We start from the raw sequence: 19,327 nt of genomic DNA on the forward strand, positions 1-19,327 counted from the left end.
ATCGCTATCGTCGATTTTCGCAAGCGGCCTTCTCCTCGCCAACAGAGGATAATTACAACATTTATACAATTATACTCGCGATATACTTGCATGTGACACAGATTGAAGCATTAAAACCAATACGATACGATATGTCAAAATACAAGATTGTCAGAGATGCAATCTTTTCTTCCCTTACAGATAGTAGTTTTGCAGATAGAAGAATATACATGTAAGGTCGACGTAATGACAAAATATACTTTCTCAGTTGAACGGCTAGCTCACATTTGTAATTGCACATTCTTACGGGAAATTATATCTGAACGCGCGCTCTTTCCAGTTGGAGCGCGCAATGTTAGCAGAGAGAAACCCGAGTTTTACTGCACAGATTAATAGACAGATCGCCAAAGGCCCGGGTGTAGACCACTACACACTTTGCCCGAAGGGCCCGACGTAACCGATCGTCGGTCAGACAGCCGCTGGTCACGGTGTCGCGTCTCGCGACGTGCAACGCGTTGCGACGTGTTCTGCGCGCGCGGCGCGACTGCTGTTGAATCGTCACGCGAGAAACTGAACTGTCAACGGCCGACGACAATTCGCGGCGTGGACCGAACGTCGAGTCGCGTGACGCTCGAGTCCAACGAGCCTTGGAGAACTTCGCTGCGAACGTGTAAATAAAGGAGCATGGAGCACGTCGACAGTCCGAGCTATCTCCAAACGAGTACGTATCGCGAAGAACGCGCGTATATGCGCCCGCTGACGCTCGCGTATTTGCATACGCGACGTCGCGATTACACTTTCGCTTCCTGTTTCACGGAGCGAACGTTACGAAGCGATTGCCAAGCGCCTTTTGCATTTCAGTCTGGGCACCGATCGCCTCCCTGGGCTGGTACATCGTGGGGCTTGGCGTCATCGTGGTGTACACGTTTCCGCATATCCAAGAGAGATATAAGAGCTGGAAAGTCGCGAGGAACCAGCGGGATGCCGCGCTCGGCAAGAGTGAGTTAGGGCCCCGGTTTATGCGAGGCCGTAGCTGCCAAACTTGGGCCGAAATCGGTAAAAATTGTCCAGTCATCGTTAAAAGTGGCGAGAATGGTTGACTGTGATTGGCGACGAGAAAAACCACTGACCAGAATCTCGTACACTAACGCCCGGTGGGCATTACTTTGTCTTGTTATCTTATTTTATCTTTATAATGCCCTAGAAACAGCCTGACGCCTAAACTAATGCCCAATAATGCCGCAAATATGTACACTGCAATGCCCTCGGCGGTTTCCCCCTCGGTAATTGGTGAATTTTTACCGATTCCGGTATAAGTTAACAGTTACGGTCTTGCACAAACCAGCCTGTAGAGTCCCGCCGATCAGAGTCTGGCCAGCAGGCCAGTCTCCGCGAAATGATGCGAGAGAGAAAGAAATATATTCCCTCCCACTTGACGCATATGCTGTATGTAGAGAGAGTGAGAGGAAATATATTTCTTTCTCGCATCATTTTGCCAACACTGGCCTGTCGGCCAGAATGGCTGAAGGCCACTCTAGAGTAGGTGAACGATCTCAGGATCTCTGCGCGATCGTCGCAACAGACAAGTTGCGACGTTACTCGCGATATGACGTGTACGGTTTGCTTTACTGTCGTGCCAATTGTATGTTTTAGAGACCGACGAAATGCCACAGTTGTCAGCCAACGTGGAGCTGGCGCGACAGAAGATGCAAGAGGCGTACGACAAGAGTCGCGCCGTAGCACGAGTCAGAGAGGAAGAGGTATTTATTGCCACGCGTTATTCGCTACATTTTTATACGTATATCTTCGAAATGTATGGCCCAGTTACGCCAAACGTCGCTTAACTTTAATGTTACAAATTGATAAAATTCGCACGGCTCAAATGTGACAGACACAAATGTGAAGGAATAAAGGAACTGAGAGCCGTGACAGGGTGTTAGTGTCTAAAGATTTTATTCTAAATTTATTGCGGAAATAATATCACCTCAGCCTTTAATCTTACAGTTAGTTCAATTCACGTTAGTCTCTTTCTAAAGTAACGGCTGAAAAGAGACGAGGAACGAATTAAGCTAAGCTTAAAGTTAAACAACGTTGGCAAAACTGGGCCTAAACCGGAACGATCTTACCTCTCTTGCTCAGGAACAAGAAAGAAAGAGGCAAAAGGTCTTGAAACTGCTGGAAACTAAAAGCGTAGGTACGAGACTCGGTAGCGCGAACGACGACGAAACTCCTGGCACGAGTACAAAATCCAGGTCGTTAAAATCGGGTAAGATTTCACGTTACAAGTCGCGATCGCAAGGTGGATCGCAATGGCGTAATATCCGCGTGTATACTTTGTTTACAGAGTATAATCCCTTAATGGGCGACAACACTCGGGGATATCGTCCTCCGAAACGGTCCTGTTGCAAAAAGGGCGGATGCGGTTAACCGCAATTTTGTGGGATCTCACGGGAAGGCCATTTACATTCTTGCAATTTAACGTTCTTAAGGACAAAAGTGGGAAAGTAACTTACGGGGTTCGAATAGACACGCTTGAACGGTGGTGCACACGATTTCTACAAATCCTATCGAGTCGTGTGAAAAAATTGGTGTAATTGTTATATCGACATTAATTCCATACATGTACAATTCTTAAGCTTTAATAAACCAGAGATAGATTTTACCTATCGAATCGATAGTAAACCGTATACTTCAGTTAAGCGATATTGAAAAGTGCGTTTTCGAACGCCGGAGCGAGGGATAAGATCCTGGATAAAGCACAGGCGCTTGCGTCTTCTCGCACAGAGGGGCCCTTGAATTTTCAACATTACCTTTTATTAATCGTTATCAGTATAATATGCAATGATATATATCAGCATACGTCGCTTTATACGTGTACGTGGTACTTGACAATAGCAACTGTTACAAATTATCTACAGTCGTGCGCGTGTATGTCTATGTGTATGTATACGTGTGTAACGTGTGTCTCTCTCTCTCTGCAGTACGCTCCTACGTCTTAAATCTCATAGATTTCACTCGTGCGACGACGGTCGACGAAGAGAGACGCGCGCGTGTCTCTTCCGTAGTAAATAAATTATAAAATTAACTATAAAAATGCTCGCCACTTTTATTTACTCGCTGTATTTACAAAATATAAAAAGGAAAGCTTGAGCTAAATACGCGGACCCCACGTGCACGTGCGCGTACGTGCCCGTGGCGAGTCGTAATCGCACGCGTTGCGGTCTGTAAAACGCAGTCTAGAGAATGAGAGAGAGAGAGAGAAGGAGAGAGCGAATAGAAAAAGGGCCATCGCCTCTTCTTCTCTTTCTCCCGCATTGCCTCCAATTCGAAAATCGCTAATTCGTGTTCTTAATGATATGAATTATCTTTACGTAGCTCTTGCTCTCTAACGGTCTACTTAATCCTTTAAGCGCGATCCAGGGCCAGTTGCTTGCACCAACGTCGATCGATCAAGGTGCCGTTCTGATACATTTAATTTTTCTACTCTGCGTCAGACAGAGGCTGCTCCAGAGCTGAGCATTGCAATCAGAAACGCTTCGACGAACGGAATTGACTTTATTCCTGAGAGAAAAGCCACCGCAGTTCTCGATGAGTTTTATGGGGAAAACAAGACACCGTCGTGTTCGCATTTGCTCCTACCAGAGCGGGACTTGGAAATTTTCATTAAAAAAAAACAAAAGTTGACCCCAAATTTGTCAGTGTATCATCGAAACACTTTCCAGGCAGAACCCGAGCAAAAGCTCTGTAGACTGGACTCCCGGGAAAAGCAATGCATCGATCAGCTCAATTAGGTGCAGCTGCTCGGCCTTCGTCGTTGCATTCGGCGGTCTTGGCAGCACCAAGTTTAAAGTCCGGCGAGCGCCTCTCTCGCAAAAGCGGCAAACTCTGTCTCGCCATCGCTACCAGATATGAATTTACAGATCGAAAAATTTTGCACTAACGTTAATACAAACGTTCCCTCGTCGTGCTGCACGACGGCCGCAGCTTCTACTTGAACAAATAGGGACCTCGTCGGTCGGTCGATTGATCGAGAAACGTCCATTACGCGCGTTCACGAGTTTCGTTTGACTTGCTCGACGGACCCGTCGAGTGTTCGGAGGGTGTATTGATGTATTATGTGTCGTGTATTCGTGTCGAGTGTCGTTTTACGCGAGTCGCGCAATTCTTTTTTCCTCTCAAGTTAAACGCTACTGTGTGTTTTATACAAGTCCTCTCAACCATCGTAACAATAGTACAAAGATGACAAATTATAAAAATAATACGTTATCTTTTCCCGTTCCTTCGCGCATTGATACGATGGTTTGGCAGCAATTGTCCGTCGGCCGAATCGCGATCGTTTCAGGAAATGGAGACACGGATTGCTTCCCGAAAGGGTCACGATTCCGTAGCCTTCGACGAGATGTATGTATAATCCGTATGTGCACGTAATAACCCTTTATCCCCCCCCAATAATATGCGGCTGCGTCCCGCCGATCCGATCATCTGGAAGCTGCGAATCCACCTAATAGATCAGGAAGCTGCGAGTCCACCGCGTCGGACGCGGCTCGCAGCGATATCGAACGATACAATCGTGGTCCGAGCGCCTTCGCGGTGGATTCGCACCTCAGCGGACGCAATTATCTCCCGAGGAAGATGCGCGCGTTCGCTCGTCTAACGGACCGTGGAATCGACGGCCCTCGGCAAGGGTCGACGTCCCGGCGCCTCGTCAGAATGCCAGAAGGTGACTTCCGTCGCGCCTTCGACGAGGCGTTAGGCGAGCGAAGGCGGAGAGAAAGAGGCGAAGAGCGCGCGGCCCCGTCGGAAGTGCTCGCTCCTCGCGTCTTCCTTCCCTCGGCTTAACGCGACTCTCGCGCCGGACGCGCACACTCGTACGTGACGACGGAGATACTTAAAATACGCGTCCTATCTAATTTATACGTGTAATGAGATGCTTCCTTCTAGCGACAGTCTCGCGTCTACAACACCCCTCGCTCGTTCTGCCTCTCCCCTTCCCCGGCTCGTCTTTTCCTAAACCTAAATATCGGTATATCGAGATGATATCTTCTCCCTGCGCGTTACTTATCCCCTCGCCTGCTTGGATGGACTGTTTTTTTTTTCTTTTCTTATAGGATATGAATTCATTCGCGCGCGCGTCGACGCGCAAATAAATTTATACACCGAGACTTTTACGAAACTATATACGCATGTATACATAGTCATGTATCACTATAGGTAGACCCTAAGTTCAACTCTCTGAATTAACAAATTTAATTCAATATCTCTGCTAATTAATTTTGTTCTCCCTCCTCCTCCTCCCCCGAGATCGCAATTCCTGTGTGACCCAGTTTTCTTTCTTCTTCTCCTTTTACGGAATTTACATACGGCAATTTGTGTTGCGTCGAGTATCTGAATGGCTGGTACCTGTCGCGCGGGTTGACTTCTCTATTCAGGCAGCACGGTCTCGAACCGAGTGGAGCTAATTGTATTGTGTGGTGTGGCGTGTATGTGTGTGTATAACAAATTTGAGCGATTCACCACGCGTCATTGAACGAGCCGCATGCTCGGCACGCGCGCGCGCCTTTAGAATAACGCTAATCCGTTTACTTGTCACTTAATCGAAAGTCGTAATTAATAAGTAAGTCGCATACCCGCGTGTACAAAGGAAAGCCACGCCCACGCTGCCCGCGACGGCGTCGTTACGGGGAGGAGAGAAAAAGGGTCATCGCGTGGTCATCGCCTCCGCGTAGCGCGCTATCGCCGGCGGAAGGGAGCCCGTATCTCGACGGGGACCCCTTTAAAAAATGCATACAAAATGTCTCGACAGTGTATGTACATTGAAGGAGCCTCGCGCGCCACGGATCAAACGGGGATTCGGTTCGGCTCCTCTCCCCGAATCAGCCGCGGCGGTCGACTATCGGCCGCCGTTCGCCGGCGTACGACGTAGACGGATTCAGACGTACCTCGGCAAATTTTTCATCGGTTCTTTGTTCAAATAATTATATTCGCATAATAGAGCTACGCCGTGCCCTCCGGTAAACGGCAAACGCGGAGCGCGCGCGGTTGCGTTTTTATATTTGCAAAGTCGGTCGGCGACATAGGCTCGTTAAAAATTAAATCTCCCCCCCCCCCCCGACTTTCTTTTCCGCTAAATATTTTATTCGCTGATGCATTACTTCCGGTTGGGTTTCAGCTCTACGTCTGATCCGTCTACGAGACACGCTGGCCCGGATCGTCCGGTAAACGCGACGCTTCGCCCATAAATTGCCGCGATACGGACGCGACGTGTACTCCATCCTGTTAAAAATGTGCGCTTCAAAGGAGAGAAAGACGTGGACGACAATAAAATTTCACGGTTCCTTAATAGTATGCAATTCCTCTCCGTCCGCCACGCTTTCAATAAGTCGGTCGTTACGAATGCAAATGTGCTTCGTTGTGTTCTCCCATCTAAAGTCCCATCGCGAAGGAAGTCGAGAGAGACAAGTGGAATACGTGGGCTTAAACATTTTCTCTCTTCAAAACTTTGAAAAAAAAACCCACAATTTTGAGCCCTTTATGCAAATCTTACTAATCCATTTTGCCGTTTTGGCGCTTCGTATCTTCTTTTTATTTTTCTTCGTGTTGTTATCTCTGACAGTAACAGAGGGACTGGTCCGAATATGGGACATTGAAACGAACTTCCTCCAAGTATTGTCCAAACTAGTGATGCCGTTTGTCCGTGGATTACTTAATTCTTTTCTGTTGGGGCTGCTGACCATTCTATAATAACTGACTCGCGTAATTAACGACATACTTCTTTAAAATTTCTATTGCAAGCTCGAGCCTGAAGGTCTGAAATTATGTGTCCATCGGATTTACGATTTGAGATTAGAAATTTTTTAGATTAAATTTAAAAGCGACACATGTGTCGTATAAAGTATGGGTCGTCCCGTTTGCTGTTCCGAAGATGTAGAGCACCCAATATAAACGTGGAAAGATTGTGATAAAGTAAAAATTCGATATTCGAACCGGTTCCTCTGTTATATAACGATCTAGACGCCACACAAGAAATGAATTAGATCGCGGTTACGGGAGTATCCGATTAAACCGGAATCAGGTACGCGTTCGAGAATAACGCACTTTTGTGTATATCGGCAGTTTCGAAGCGCACATCTTTGGCGAGCACGTTCTCACTTTTACATGTCAGGTCGTGTGTAATAAAAGAGTACATGGGATACCTTGCCGTATCTGCCGTTTACGCGATACGAGTTGAATCGAAACGGCGTGTAAATTAAGAACTAATGACTAATCTCGTTAGAGTAACTTTGTACAATTTGTACAGGGACCGTTTGCGTGATATGATAATATGTATATTTATATATATAATATGTATATTTTCATATATATATATTACGCGTTTCTTTATTGTTACTTCGTTTCGTTAAAAACGTATCCACTACGTGCGTTCGTTTTGGAAGAATTATACATGGCCCTTCTTCGTGGAGATTAGCCCTCGGTTGCCTTAGGATTTAGGAACGTTATATCCAAAATAATATGCTCCATTTGTCGTGGCCTGAGTACAGTACAGGCTGCCGAAAATAAATGCCACGCTTTGTGAGGCCGGTCGCGGTGCCGAGCGCGAATCGTTTTGTCGGGCGCGACACGTTGATCCTTTCGCTACGACGATTATGCCGCCTGTCTATCTCCGCTACGTGCTGAGAGATACAAACCGTAATATCGCCCGTTTCTAATTGTTTGCATTAAGGACGACTGTATATTCATCGAAACGACCTTCCGCATTGCGCGTTTAATCCCGAGTGTTAGTGCTGTTTAACATGCAGATGAGAGATGTTATCGTGGATTCGATATCGAACAAGTTCGTTTAGCGTCAAACGTGGGACGTGAGCGTTGCCGCTACAAGCCGCAATACATTACATTTGGGCTTCACGATCGAAAACAATTGCTTCGTACGCAGGAAGCGAAGCCTTTCGACAAAAACCACCGTAGCGAAAGGATTATTCCGCGTACAGAGCAAGCAGGCACGGTCGATCGATAAGTTAATCTCGTGTACAGCACAGTGGAAACAATTGTGAACGATTGCCTGCTCGATTGTTTCCGAGACCATGACTTCGGAACGAAATCACTTTGACACTCGAAGTGATAGCGCAACTACCCTATACCGAATTATTCTACGAATTTCCAAGTCACTTTTCATAAAAGAAACTCGCCTCGGTACCACAACGCGTATACGTATACTCTCATTATTGCTATAGTGTTGGAGTCCGTTACCTCTCTTAGAGCACAATTGTGTCATTAATTTCAATCAAACATTTAACTGCAGCTAACGTTATAAAAAAATATGTCATTTAAAGAAGAATCTATTTTATATCAGTGCAAAGAGCTCAGTTCTGTCTTCTACTGCTTTGTGAAGATAAATTAAATTATCTGCCTTCGAGCTTTCTCGTAGGCAAAATTTAAACAGTCGACACTGCGCTTGCTTGATTCGTACGCGCTTCGTGCGACCCAAATCCTTAGTTCGCGCTCAGGCAGATCAACTCGTTATATCATACATTCTTCTCTCCGTTTGCGCTATCGCCACGTCAAAAAAAATAAAAAAAGAACGTGACACGTCACGGGGGACATTTATACGCGTGGACGTTTATCCCGGTCGCGCGACAACTTTTGCAGCTCGCTGACGCTCGCGAGCTAAAATGCGACTTTTTATGGTCACCGTTTAAGATACAACTTAACTCGAACTAACAGTACGTCAGCGGGAATGGCAGTATATATGGCAGTCGAGAGTACAACGAAGTTCAAGAGGCGTTGAACTGGAATATTAGTCCGGCGTGATCGCTCAGGCGTTAAATGTTTACTCGAGGAACATGTGACAGCGAACTGCGGTATACGAGAGGAGAAGAACTTTTTCCCTCTTCCTCCTGCTCTCTTTCGTAACATCTCGCGAAAATTGAAATCGCTTCTACCTCTCAGCGTGATATAAAGCGAAGAACAAAGGCAATGTAAGCAAGGTCCGTTGATACGTTTAATCAGTCTATTTGGCAGTGTTCAAAGAAAGATAATACTACGCGACGCCACCTCTCGTCTCGCGATGTTATCTCTTTCTTTTGAAGGCCCTTATCCGAGTACGGAGTATAAAACAATCGACTATATCGCGTGTACGTAACGGGGTCTATCGGCGTGGCGTTTGAAAGTGCCGCGAGCTGGCGGCCACGGAGTTGAAATCCTCGAGTGTCGAAATTATGCTACCCCCTGCCGCGATAGAAGACCGTTATCGCGCTTCGTACGAACACAGGAATACTCTACGAGCTTAAACTACCGTCACGTAATCAGCTAAACGTAAACGTTTGTCAGTCATGGAATACTATTACCTCGCGGAAACCTGTTAAATATTTTCGATATTTACGTAACGGGGTACGCGGAGAAAGCGCGAGATTCGCCCCGCCTCGTTGTCACTCGAGCTCGCTCTCCTAATGAGCCCGTATAATCAACAACAAATTAAATCGATGTACCCTTCCATGCGCGCGGGCCGCTAATCAAGAGACGCGGCAGCATCTCGCGCCAGGTACATATAGAAATATAGCCAGCCTGCGAAAGAGACGCTACGGCGTATCTTTTGTTTTATATATACGGCGCGCGCCGGATCGAACCGCACTTGATGAGCGTCCGCGACATTGCTGATTGCGAAGCGGCCTCCCGTAGTCGAAGACTGCGATCGTTCGTTGTGATCGAAGGCCGTTTGTTCAGGCACGTCCTTGTATTTACTACATCCAGGTAGTGTTTAGCTCTCACGGTGGTCACCCAGTCGACTAGATTCCGTCGGAGCGTTCGGGTTATTGCCGCTTGCAAAGATACTATTTAGCTTATTGTATCGTTGACTGCCCGTACTACTCATCGTGTTAGAGGCCGAAGAATTGTGCTGGCTGTAGTTGCCCGTTCTTGAGAAGCCAGGCAGCTTGTCTGAAAAGCGCAACGACAAAAGCACGTTAAGAATATCGTTAGGATACTCGCGTTCGATGGCTCGAATAAGGACTCGGATAGGGATGGAGCTTAATTAAAGGCGAAACGATCAATCAAGTCTTCTTTTCTAGATCGATTACCTTTACTACGATTATGCCTCAGTCTCTCCTGTGAATTCGTGCTTCCGCACTGCCTCGGGGGGATGCAGGAGTAATTACTGTCGCTGCTGTACGTAGGCGAGGACGTTCTGTTTCTTCTTCGCGGACTCCTGTTACTTCTGCTTCGGGAACCCGTCCTGCCGCTACCGTGGCCGCACGCGGTGCCGTATTGCTGCGCGTTGTACTGCACGGTGTCGGCGTAGAGGCAGCTCGATTCCGAGCAGGAGCAGCACGCGTCCGAATGCGTGTTGGAGTCGCACGACTTCCTGTCCCACTCGTCGTTCTCGGGCTGATAGAGATTGTCGTTGTGGAACATTTCGTCCCTGTGCCGGTACAGCTCCTCGCTCACGGCGGACGGTGTCAGGTGTGACTGCTGATTGTTGGAGCGGGCGAACGCGGGATCGCCGCGCGCGCCGTAATCGTCCGGCAGACCGTTCTGGTGGTGGCCGTAAATGACGGAGCCGCTCTCGTACTCGTTCTCCTGGTTTTTGTAATCGTAGTGATTGAAACCCTGCGGGAACGAGGGCAACGGCGGCGGATTGGTCTGCGGCGGTAGCGTCGTGTATCTACCCTGCGGAACCTGAAGAGCACCGGGCTCCGAATGCTGACTCTGCCCGCCGCCGCTCCAGGGCGTCGGCGACGGACTGAAGCTATTGGTGACTCTAATGGGCGGGGTGGGCGGACTCTGCGGATTGCACGAACCGGCGCCTGAGCCGCTACAGTGATCCAGATCGTTCTGAACGCTTCTCTTGCTGAGATGCGGACTGAACGGCACTTGCTGTTGTTGCTGTTGCTGCTGCTGCTGCTGCTGCTGTTGGTGCGGATGCTGCAACTGATGCTGCTGCTGCTGCTGCTGATGCTGATGCATTCGACCGGTGACTATGGATGTGCCGAGGGGAGGTGGATGCTCGGGCGGCGGTGGCAGCATGTCGCACCAGTTGGGCATCGGCATACCGGTTTGCGGCGCGTCGCCCGCGGAGCCTGCCATTCTGTACTGTCTCCTTTGCATGTCCAGATTCTCGTCCGCGTAGGCGGCGTCGCCGCCGCCGCTCATGTTATCACTGCTTGGCGACACCGTCGACTTGTTGGGCTCCTGACTCGAGTCCAAGCTCGAGTAATCCGGTTTCAGACACGAGTCGCTGGAGTTTGACTTCTGGCAGCTGGTCTCGATCGAGTCTGAGTTACGGCTGCCCACGCACAGGGTCGTGGTCGCGTACGGCTCCGGCGGCGGCGCCTGCATTTGCTTGCGCGTGTTGTAGAACGTCGTCAGATTTACCTCGGCATACTCCGAGCCGGCCATGCCCATTATACCGGCCGCCAGCATGTGCTGATTGTTGAGTAACTTGGTCTCGCAGTCCTTATCGTTGGCAGCCTGGAGGGTATTGGTCGGTCGCCAACCTCGTTCCAGCCAGAGCGTGTCCTTATTCAATTGACAGATATCGTTTGCGGTGCCCACGGGTACATTTAAGTGACCCAGTTGCTTGCTCATCGCTTGCCTGCGCCTCACGTACAGGGCGGCCAGCAGCGCGACGATAACGGTTAATATCATTGTGATTATCAGTACGAGAAACCACGTTTCTCTAACTACGGACGCACCTCCGTGGCTGGGATCGGTACGCGGCGGTAATTGCGTTAACTGTCCCGGATCCATGTTCAACAGGGTCGGGCTGGAAAAAGGACCCAGTCCGACGCGGGTTTGCCCGGCGACGCGAGCCGTGTATAGGCCGCCGGTGGTCAGGCTGTTGATGATTACCGACGTAGTGGACGCGTTCAGGGACATTTGACCCAGGATCTTGTTGCTGCTGTTGCTCTTGATCTGAATCTGCGTGGGGGGGCGGATACGAATCGACAGTGAGATATATGAGCGAGCACTCGCGGGATACCTAGCGGAAGATTAACGGCGATCCTTACCTTGTAACCGACCAATTGGCCGTTCTGAGTGTTCTTCGGCGGCGGCGACCACCGGACGAACGCCGAGGTCATATTTATCATCCCCACGTGAACGTTCTCGGGCGCGCCCGAGGGCACGTCCTCCAACGTGGTGACCAGCTTCACGTTGCTCGGCCGGCCTTCGATAATCTTGTAGAACGGAACCAGGAAGAATTCGTAGCGCGTGTACTTTTTCAGATTGGTCAGCACGTAGCTGGTAGCGCCGGCGTTCAGCACCGTGACCATTTGATACTCCGGCTTCTCGGACACCTCGCGATACCGTATATAAAGGCCCTCCACTAAATCCGCCGCGCCGAGAATCTAAAATTCAGATTCTAATATGTTATTCTAATCCGCCGTTGTTATTTTAATGTTTCCTCCCAGTTCCAACTGTCGCGTCCGCGTATCTCAAATATCGCGAGAGCTACCCCCCGGACGTTCTATTTTTCAGGGAAAATGCAATGAAAGTTGATAGTTCGCCGCTCTGTTTTTTTTTTACTTGTAATGCAAATACACTCTCGCTAAATTAAATCCCCGCTAAAATAGATGCGACTGAAATAAACAAATATCATTGTAAAATAAACGAACGGGCGTTGTTTCCGCGTTGTATTTCTAAAAATTTTCGAGTTAGCATCTGCCGCTAGCAAGTCCCCGCGCGTTGTTATGCTAAATCGGTATACGAGCGGAAACGCCGTTGTATAATGTTGCCCGATACTTACGTCCCACATGATCTTCACGCTGGTGCTGGTCAACGGTTGCACCTCTTTGAGATGTAAAATCTCGCTGTTCAGCCTATCTCTGGCGCGAGTCAGCTCCACTTGCGGTACCGTATGCTGATTTACGTTAGTAGTTTGCACGACGTCCGACAGCGGTCCGGGCAGCGAGAGCCCCTGGCTATTTTCCGCTCGTACTAGGAAAACGTAATTGGTCTCCGGCCTTAAATCTGTCACCTGTTGATGGATAAAGCGGAAACCCGGATTCGTTAGTCTGACGAACGAATTAAAAAATAATGAAGAAATCAATGCCACGCACACATGCGGACACGTGGGTCTAAGTGCGTTCTCTCCCGCTTGTTTATCGACCGCTAAACGTTTGCTTCTTTACACTGCGATATTTGTCTTGTTCGAGAGATCGGTTTGGTCCCTTGTTGAAAGGACTGGTTAAAATCCCGTATTGCGCAGCGACGAGAGCTGAAGCATACCGCGTCTGTTTGATGAAGCGTATTAAAGTGTCTCTTACGTAGACACTTACTTTGTGGCGTTAGACTTCTCGGTCTCTTTATTACGCGGCTCCAGTGTACGCGAAACTTCGATATTAGATTTTTCAACGCTACAGTAAGCGACTTTGGGTTTATCGGCCCGTTACCCAACATCGTAATGTCGCCAACTGTCCTCGCCAGCGGCGACGGCGGGTTGGCGCAACGCGCGCTCCGAACTTTCGAAAAACAATGCACAAAGGGGGAGAGGGGGGGGGGAACTGAAAATGCCTGCTCGAGAAGATCGTTGAAACTCGAGGCGGGATATAAGCCGCCAGGGAAAGGGGGTCAAGTATCATCGTCGATTCTCGATACGCTCACCGTGTAGATGTCGTCGACAACACCCGTGGCCGCCACCACCCAGCCGGTGTTCAGGTTGCTGCTGTAGTACTCGATGTTGTAGCCGACGATCTTGCTCTGACCCTCGTGGCCCGGGCTCCACGTCAGGGTGACGGAGTTGCTGGTGGCGTTCACTATCCGCGGCTTGCTCGGGTTCTGCGGCAGCGCCGACACGTCGGGCGTACGATGGAAGCTGGCGCCGGTGCTGACGGTGAGATACGCCGACCAGGAGGTGTTGCCGGACTCGGACGAGGCGATGCAGGTGTACAGGCCGGAATCGTTGGCGTGCAGGTCGTCGATGAAGAGCGTGCCGTTGATGGCCATCGTGATGCGGCCGCCCGGTCGCACGAGCACGCCTTCCTTGTGCCAGTGAACCCGCGGCGTGGGTGTGCCGACCGCACGGCACGGCAACGAGGCGACGCTCTTCAGCGGCAGGGTCTGATTCGCCGGGCCGAGCTCGATTATGGGCGGCGGAGTCTCCTCCACGGACGTCACCTATTTCACCGGCGAGATAAGGGTTTTATTCTCCGTGGCCGCTCTGCCGTCCTTCGAGTCTAAGACGCGGCAAGGAGAGACGAGCGAGGAAGGACTCGCGAGGGATCGTATTAACGCGAATTTTGCTCGTATCTCTTCGGGACAAAGTGGAGTGCCTATGCGTTCATAATCCACGACTGAAATCTGGATATTTTAGCTCGGAACTTTGCCGAACCCCCACATCTCTCTTCCTTTTTTTTGGCCGTGGCTTCTGGAATGTAAATTACGATCTGACCTCCCCGCGTGATACTCGACTACCGAATTAAGCGAATGTGTCCCGTCTAACAAGTTCGTTCGAATGGCCACGTCGGTGGAAATATGTAATTCAAAAGTTTCCTTTCCATATTACACCTTTCAACTTTGGCCGCTGCGAGCGAACAAGTTATGGAGTTTTCATTCGCCAAAGTAGATCGCTGTAATGCTCCCTATATGTAGATAAGAATTTTATTCCAGAATGTGGGGCAACTCCCCTCGGGCTAGGATCCGCGGTGCCACGGTGCACACCAGCAGGAATGGTAATTCCGCACTCATCCGGAAGGGAACGGCAAGAACCAGAGGGGGGAAAGGCGAAGGATGATATAAATATGTATCGAGAAAATGAACCACTTAATGTGCGTGCTCGCCTCTCTCATCCGGACAGATTTATCTTGCCCGTATATTTTAAACTGTTGCGCGTCCGCGCTTAGCACGTGACTTTCATTGTCCTACGTGCGGACGATGTGCATGATTCAGGTGGATAGCGCGTGGTGATTACCGTCGGTTCGCAATTACTAACGTTGCAGCGTCGCAATAGGAAATAAAAGAGGAAGAAGAAGAGGAGGAGTAAAGCTCCGCGACGGGGAAGATTTTCGGGATCGGACGCGCGAGCGGTGGGATTGAACCACCGTCGAGACGTGGATTACAAGGCTTACGTTACCTGAAGAAATACGGTGGCGGTGCTGGCGCCGGCCTGACTAATGGCGCTGCACACGTAGTGGCCCTCGTCCTTCCTGACGGCGCCCTTGATACTCAGACTTCCGTCTTCCGTGACGGTGTAGTGGCTCTGATACGTGTGGCCGGGGAACATTAGCTCCTGGGAACCCTCCCGGGTCCAAAATATCGACGGGTTCGGGGCGCCGCGCGCCGCGCACGAGAAGGTGACGTCGGTGCCGGCGTTCACCGTCTCGTCCTTGGGGAAGTTGGTGAATATCGGCCTCGCTGTGACAAACCGCTCGATTTGGACGTGCTTCTCCTCGCCGTGTATTTACCGATAAAGACTCGATTAACCCTTAATCGTACGATCTGATCCACGCGCATATAAAATGAAAGCTCTACGACGCGCCGCATCATCTATGATTACCGCTTAAATGCAAATTTATTAACAGAGGCGAGGATGTCGATGAATGACTTCGAAATAGCACCTTTAGCCATTGAAATATTAAACATCCTCCGTCCGGTCTTAACTATTTGCAGCCGATTTGAAACTAATCGGCTGAAACTAAGTCTGTACTGAACTTGAATTAAAAAAAAATCGTATCGAGCTCTGTACAAAAAAGTCGACGAATGGGTCGCGAGATTGCGCCACTGATAGAAAAAAATGGCATCACTGTGCCTATATGGTTGCCATTACTAACATTATAGTAATAATTACTGTAAAAATGATATTCCCGACTATGATCATTTTACTATGCAATTACAGTTTCAAATACTACATATTTTTTCTATCAGTGCGGGGATTAAAATTGCTCGTTCGCGTAAAGAAGCTAAATCTCGAGAAAGGAGAAGAGTACGCACGATCGACGACAATGTAACCGATTATAACACACGACTGTGTTCAGGATTCATCCTGCTCGCCTGAGCGTAAAGTTCGGGCCTGACCGACTGTAATACCGTGTCCATCGGTGCAGGGGGGGGGAGGCCCCCGCCCCCTATCTCGCGTACCCCGGGCGACTACTCAACAACATGTTCGAATTTTCCAAGCCGCAGATTCGATTTCGTGTCGAAGCCAGGCGCAAAAGTCGACATCCGACAGGATGCACATTGCGGGGCTTGATATGCGGTGATAATGCGCGCGAGTCCGCCCTCCTCTCGTGGCGCCCCTTCACTCGTCATGATAATCGTACGCCGGGCGCGTAATTAATTTCACGGACGAGCGGATCCTCGAGCGCGCGGCGCGGCAGGGCCGGGGCAAGTGACAGAGGGAGGATTAGTACTCACAGTGCACGGTAAGAGTGGCGCTCGCTGATATCGCCCCGACGCCGTTCTCCGCGTCGCAGATGTACGTCCCCTGGTCCTGGGGGTTCACCCGCTCGATGTGTAAACTTTTGTCGTTGAGAATGTGCGCCCGGCCTATCGGCATCTTGCCGTCGTTCCGACGCCACAGAATCTCCGGCTCGGGGTCGCCGCCCACCCTGCAGGCGAACTCCGCCGTCTGATCCGTGAGGATCGTCTGGTTCGACGGCATGGCCAGGAAGAACGGCTTCACTGCGAAGACAGAGCGAGGATTTGGTTGGAAAATCCCGATAGCGCCGCAGGGGGAAGGGGGGGAGAAAGGGTCTGGTGTATCCCGAATTACGGCCCGCGGCTTTTCATCGGATTCCGAACGGCTCCGTGGTCACAAATTGCCACGCGGACGTTATTTATTTAACGCAGTTTAGTTACCGGGAGCGCCCATCGATCGCCCGAATTTGAATGAACGAATAATATTTTAGCAAAAAGCGGAATTAATAAATTGAAGCGCTAATAACGACGTTATGAATAAATAACGGAGCTGCGGGAGAGATCGATGGTGTTAGTTGGCTCGCTTTCACGATGCGCGTAAAATAAATTGTCACTCCGTAAAAATTAGGGCAGTATCGAGAAGACGACGGGCGAAAGGAAAAGGAAACGTTAAAGGAGCGACAATTCATTCTGTCATATACGCGGAAAGACCGGCTAAGGCACAAGTAACTAGAATTAAAATGTTGCCGTATAAATAGCGGGAGCATCTACATTCTTTTGCGCTGCAACATTCACTAAGTTTGCTGCACAAGGCGTATGTGGTTGTCTCAACCACTTATGGTAGGACAACCACGGATATAGCTGGCTCAAATATTACTATTTATTGGGATTGTGCCAACCCTAATTAGACATGTGATAGCCATATCGGTCTCTCCGTGTAGGTATAGCAGTTCAGACATAAGCCCTGTAAAAGAGTTTCCACGCTGAAACACATTACGGCTTTATAAGCTCTATAGCTCTTTACCTCTTACTCCACAGTGCTGCGTACAGCTTATAGAGACACAGCGTTCAGGAACATTTTTAGAATACACTCTTAAAATGGATAACGCACTCGCAGAAAAAATTCCCGGATCCAATGCTATTACACTTGAATGTATCATAAAACAGGATCGATATAGCGCCAATCATATATTTATAGAGAAAGGAATATTTTAATCTTAAATGAAAAATTTGAAAATCTAGAATCGTCTTTTGTCGAATATCGCGGTGCCAACTTCGTGCGTTCTAAGATGGAGTGAAAATTTATTCTAAACGCAAGAGTGTATAAAGTTACTCTTGCCTCAATATAGTAAGTCAATCTTTATTATTTCGACAGAGGGGAATAAGAATTATTGATCTTATTTTGACGTTGTCTTATTTTTATGCCAAACGAGGTTGTGAGAAATATAAATGCGTAAAGAATAATTTTTGCCTCGGTAACAGAAATTCTTTCTAAGGGTTGCGCTGTTGGCGAGATGCAAAGCTATCGACGCTCGAGCTTTCTATCGACTCTCTCTCTTGAATACTTGATACAAATTTGAGATTTAAGCGCAATCGCGCTAGGCGAGACGGAGCAGTGCTTATCGGACAATCAGGATTAGCGTTAGAGTGCGGCGTTAAACCGAGTTAAGCTCGACGGTGTCTACGAATCCGTGCTTGGCCTCTTAGTCCCTTGATCGCGCAAGGGGTGATGCGGCGGGGGGAAAATGAGGCACGTTTATGTTACGAGCTTTCGCTGGCGCTTACCGTGAACCGTGAGAACCGCAATCGCGGACTCCTTGGTGCCGACCATGTTCTCGGCGATGCACTGGTACTTGCCCTGGTCGGCCGGTCTCACGTCGGATATCATTAGGTTGCCCCCGTCCACCAGGGTTATCCTGAAACGGCCGATGAACGATTAATCAAGAACGCGCGACGCCTCTCGTTCGATAAGAGCGGCGACGGCGAAAATTACGACGATTAATTTCCGCCCGCGAGATCGACGGCCTCCTTAAACGTCACCGTCGCTGCTCGCCGGGGAGAAGTCGCAAATGGTCCGGCGACGTTCCCCTGTACTTGGGCGTTATCACGTAATATATTTATTATCGTGATACATTATTATCGTATTATGTTACCCAAGTTCCGCGACTCGAGGCCGGCGCGGGGCGAAAGAAGGGCGAAACCCGCCTCCGTCGCGCGAGACAATTTTCGGGGCGGCACGAGAGAAAGAAAGAGACAGAGAGACAGACAGAGAGAGAGAGAGAGAGAAAAGCACCCCGTATGTTAATCGTTCCGTTCCAGGAGACGCAGTTTGTCTTACCCGGGCCGTTCCTCCGCCGAGCGAGGGAGGAAGTTCCGAGAGAACGGCGCGCGCGTTTTCCTACGCGCTTTCCACGTACTCCGCCCGGGCCCCCCTCGGCCCCCTCGCGCCGTCCCGATATTATTTATGCGAGGGAATAAGGCGCGCGAGAAGGCGCGTAACGCGGGGCTGCGTACTTGACATTCCCGAGCCGTCCTTAGAGAACGGAGGGATCGGTTCTCTCTCCTCCTCCCCCCCCCACGTCGGCGGTCGCGAGATTAAACGGCCGTCTCGTCGAGGAGGAAAAGGGGGGCTGGGGGTGCACATGCACAATATCGCGCGTATGGAGAACGGAGCGCCTCGCGACGACGCGAATCGATCGATGGCTCTCGATCGCGCGCTCTCTAATTTATAGTGTCAATTAATTTTCGCGTCGGTGGTGCTCGATTACCTCCCCCGTTTCCCCCGTCCCCCTTCCCAGCCCCCCGTGCCCCTTTTGATCTGCTCTCTCCTCTCCTCGCCACGCGACCATTCTTCCATCGCTCTCCGTGTCCCGTTTTACCACCGTTCCGCGCGCTTCGAGAGGAGATCGGAGGAGAGGGGGAGAGAGAGAGAGAGAGAGAGAGAGAGAGAGAGAGAGAGAGAGAGAGAGAGAGAGAGAGAGAGAGAGAGAGAGAGAGAGAGAGA

General features: G+C 49.8%; 2 protein-coding genes across 2 annotated transcripts in view; one reads left to right on the plus strand and one right to left on the minus strand.

Moving 5' to 3' along the window:
* Nucleotides 1-560: 560 nt before the first annotated feature.
* On the plus strand, nucleotides 561-2,661 carry LOC105561793. Its single transcript, XM_012012107.1, has 5 exons — nucleotides 561-700; nucleotides 841-978; nucleotides 1,633-1,739; nucleotides 2,119-2,245; nucleotides 2,324-2,661. The coding sequence occupies exons 1-5, from the start codon at nucleotides 664-666 to the stop codon at nucleotides 2,404-2,406; spliced, it is 492 nt and encodes a 163-aa protein (XP_011867497.1). The 5' UTR covers nucleotides 561-663; the 3' UTR covers nucleotides 2,407-2,661.
* Nucleotides 2,662-2,771: 110 nt separating this feature from the next.
* Nucleotides 2,772-19,327, minus strand: part of LOC105561795 (roundabout homolog 2-like) — a 110,495-nt gene continuing 93,939 nt past the window's right edge. The window contains exons 4-11 of the mRNA XM_012012108.1: nucleotides 18,109-18,239; nucleotides 16,321-16,587; nucleotides 15,041-15,321; nucleotides 13,573-14,085; nucleotides 12,716-12,946; nucleotides 11,979-12,317; nucleotides 10,050-11,889; nucleotides 2,772-9,909 (exon numbers count right to left, since the gene is read on the minus strand). Of these exons, the coding sequence (XP_011867498.1) occupies nucleotides 9,731-9,909; nucleotides 10,050-11,889; nucleotides 11,979-12,317; nucleotides 12,716-12,946; nucleotides 13,573-14,085; nucleotides 15,041-15,321; nucleotides 16,321-16,587; nucleotides 18,109-18,239 (3,781 nt within the window). The 3' untranslated portion in view covers nucleotides 2,772-9,730. The remainder of the gene's footprint in view (nucleotides 9,910-10,049; nucleotides 11,890-11,978; nucleotides 12,318-12,715; nucleotides 12,947-13,572; nucleotides 14,086-15,040; nucleotides 15,322-16,320; nucleotides 16,588-18,108; nucleotides 18,240-19,327) is intronic.

The sequence above is a fragment of the Vollenhovia emeryi genome, unplaced genomic scaffold, assembly GCF_000949405.1.
Source record: "Vollenhovia emeryi isolate VEMERY1.0 unplaced genomic scaffold, V.emery_V1.0 DF939200.1, whole genome shotgun sequence".
NCBI classification, from domain to species: Eukaryota; Metazoa; Arthropoda; class Insecta; order Hymenoptera; family Formicidae; genus Vollenhovia; species Vollenhovia emeryi.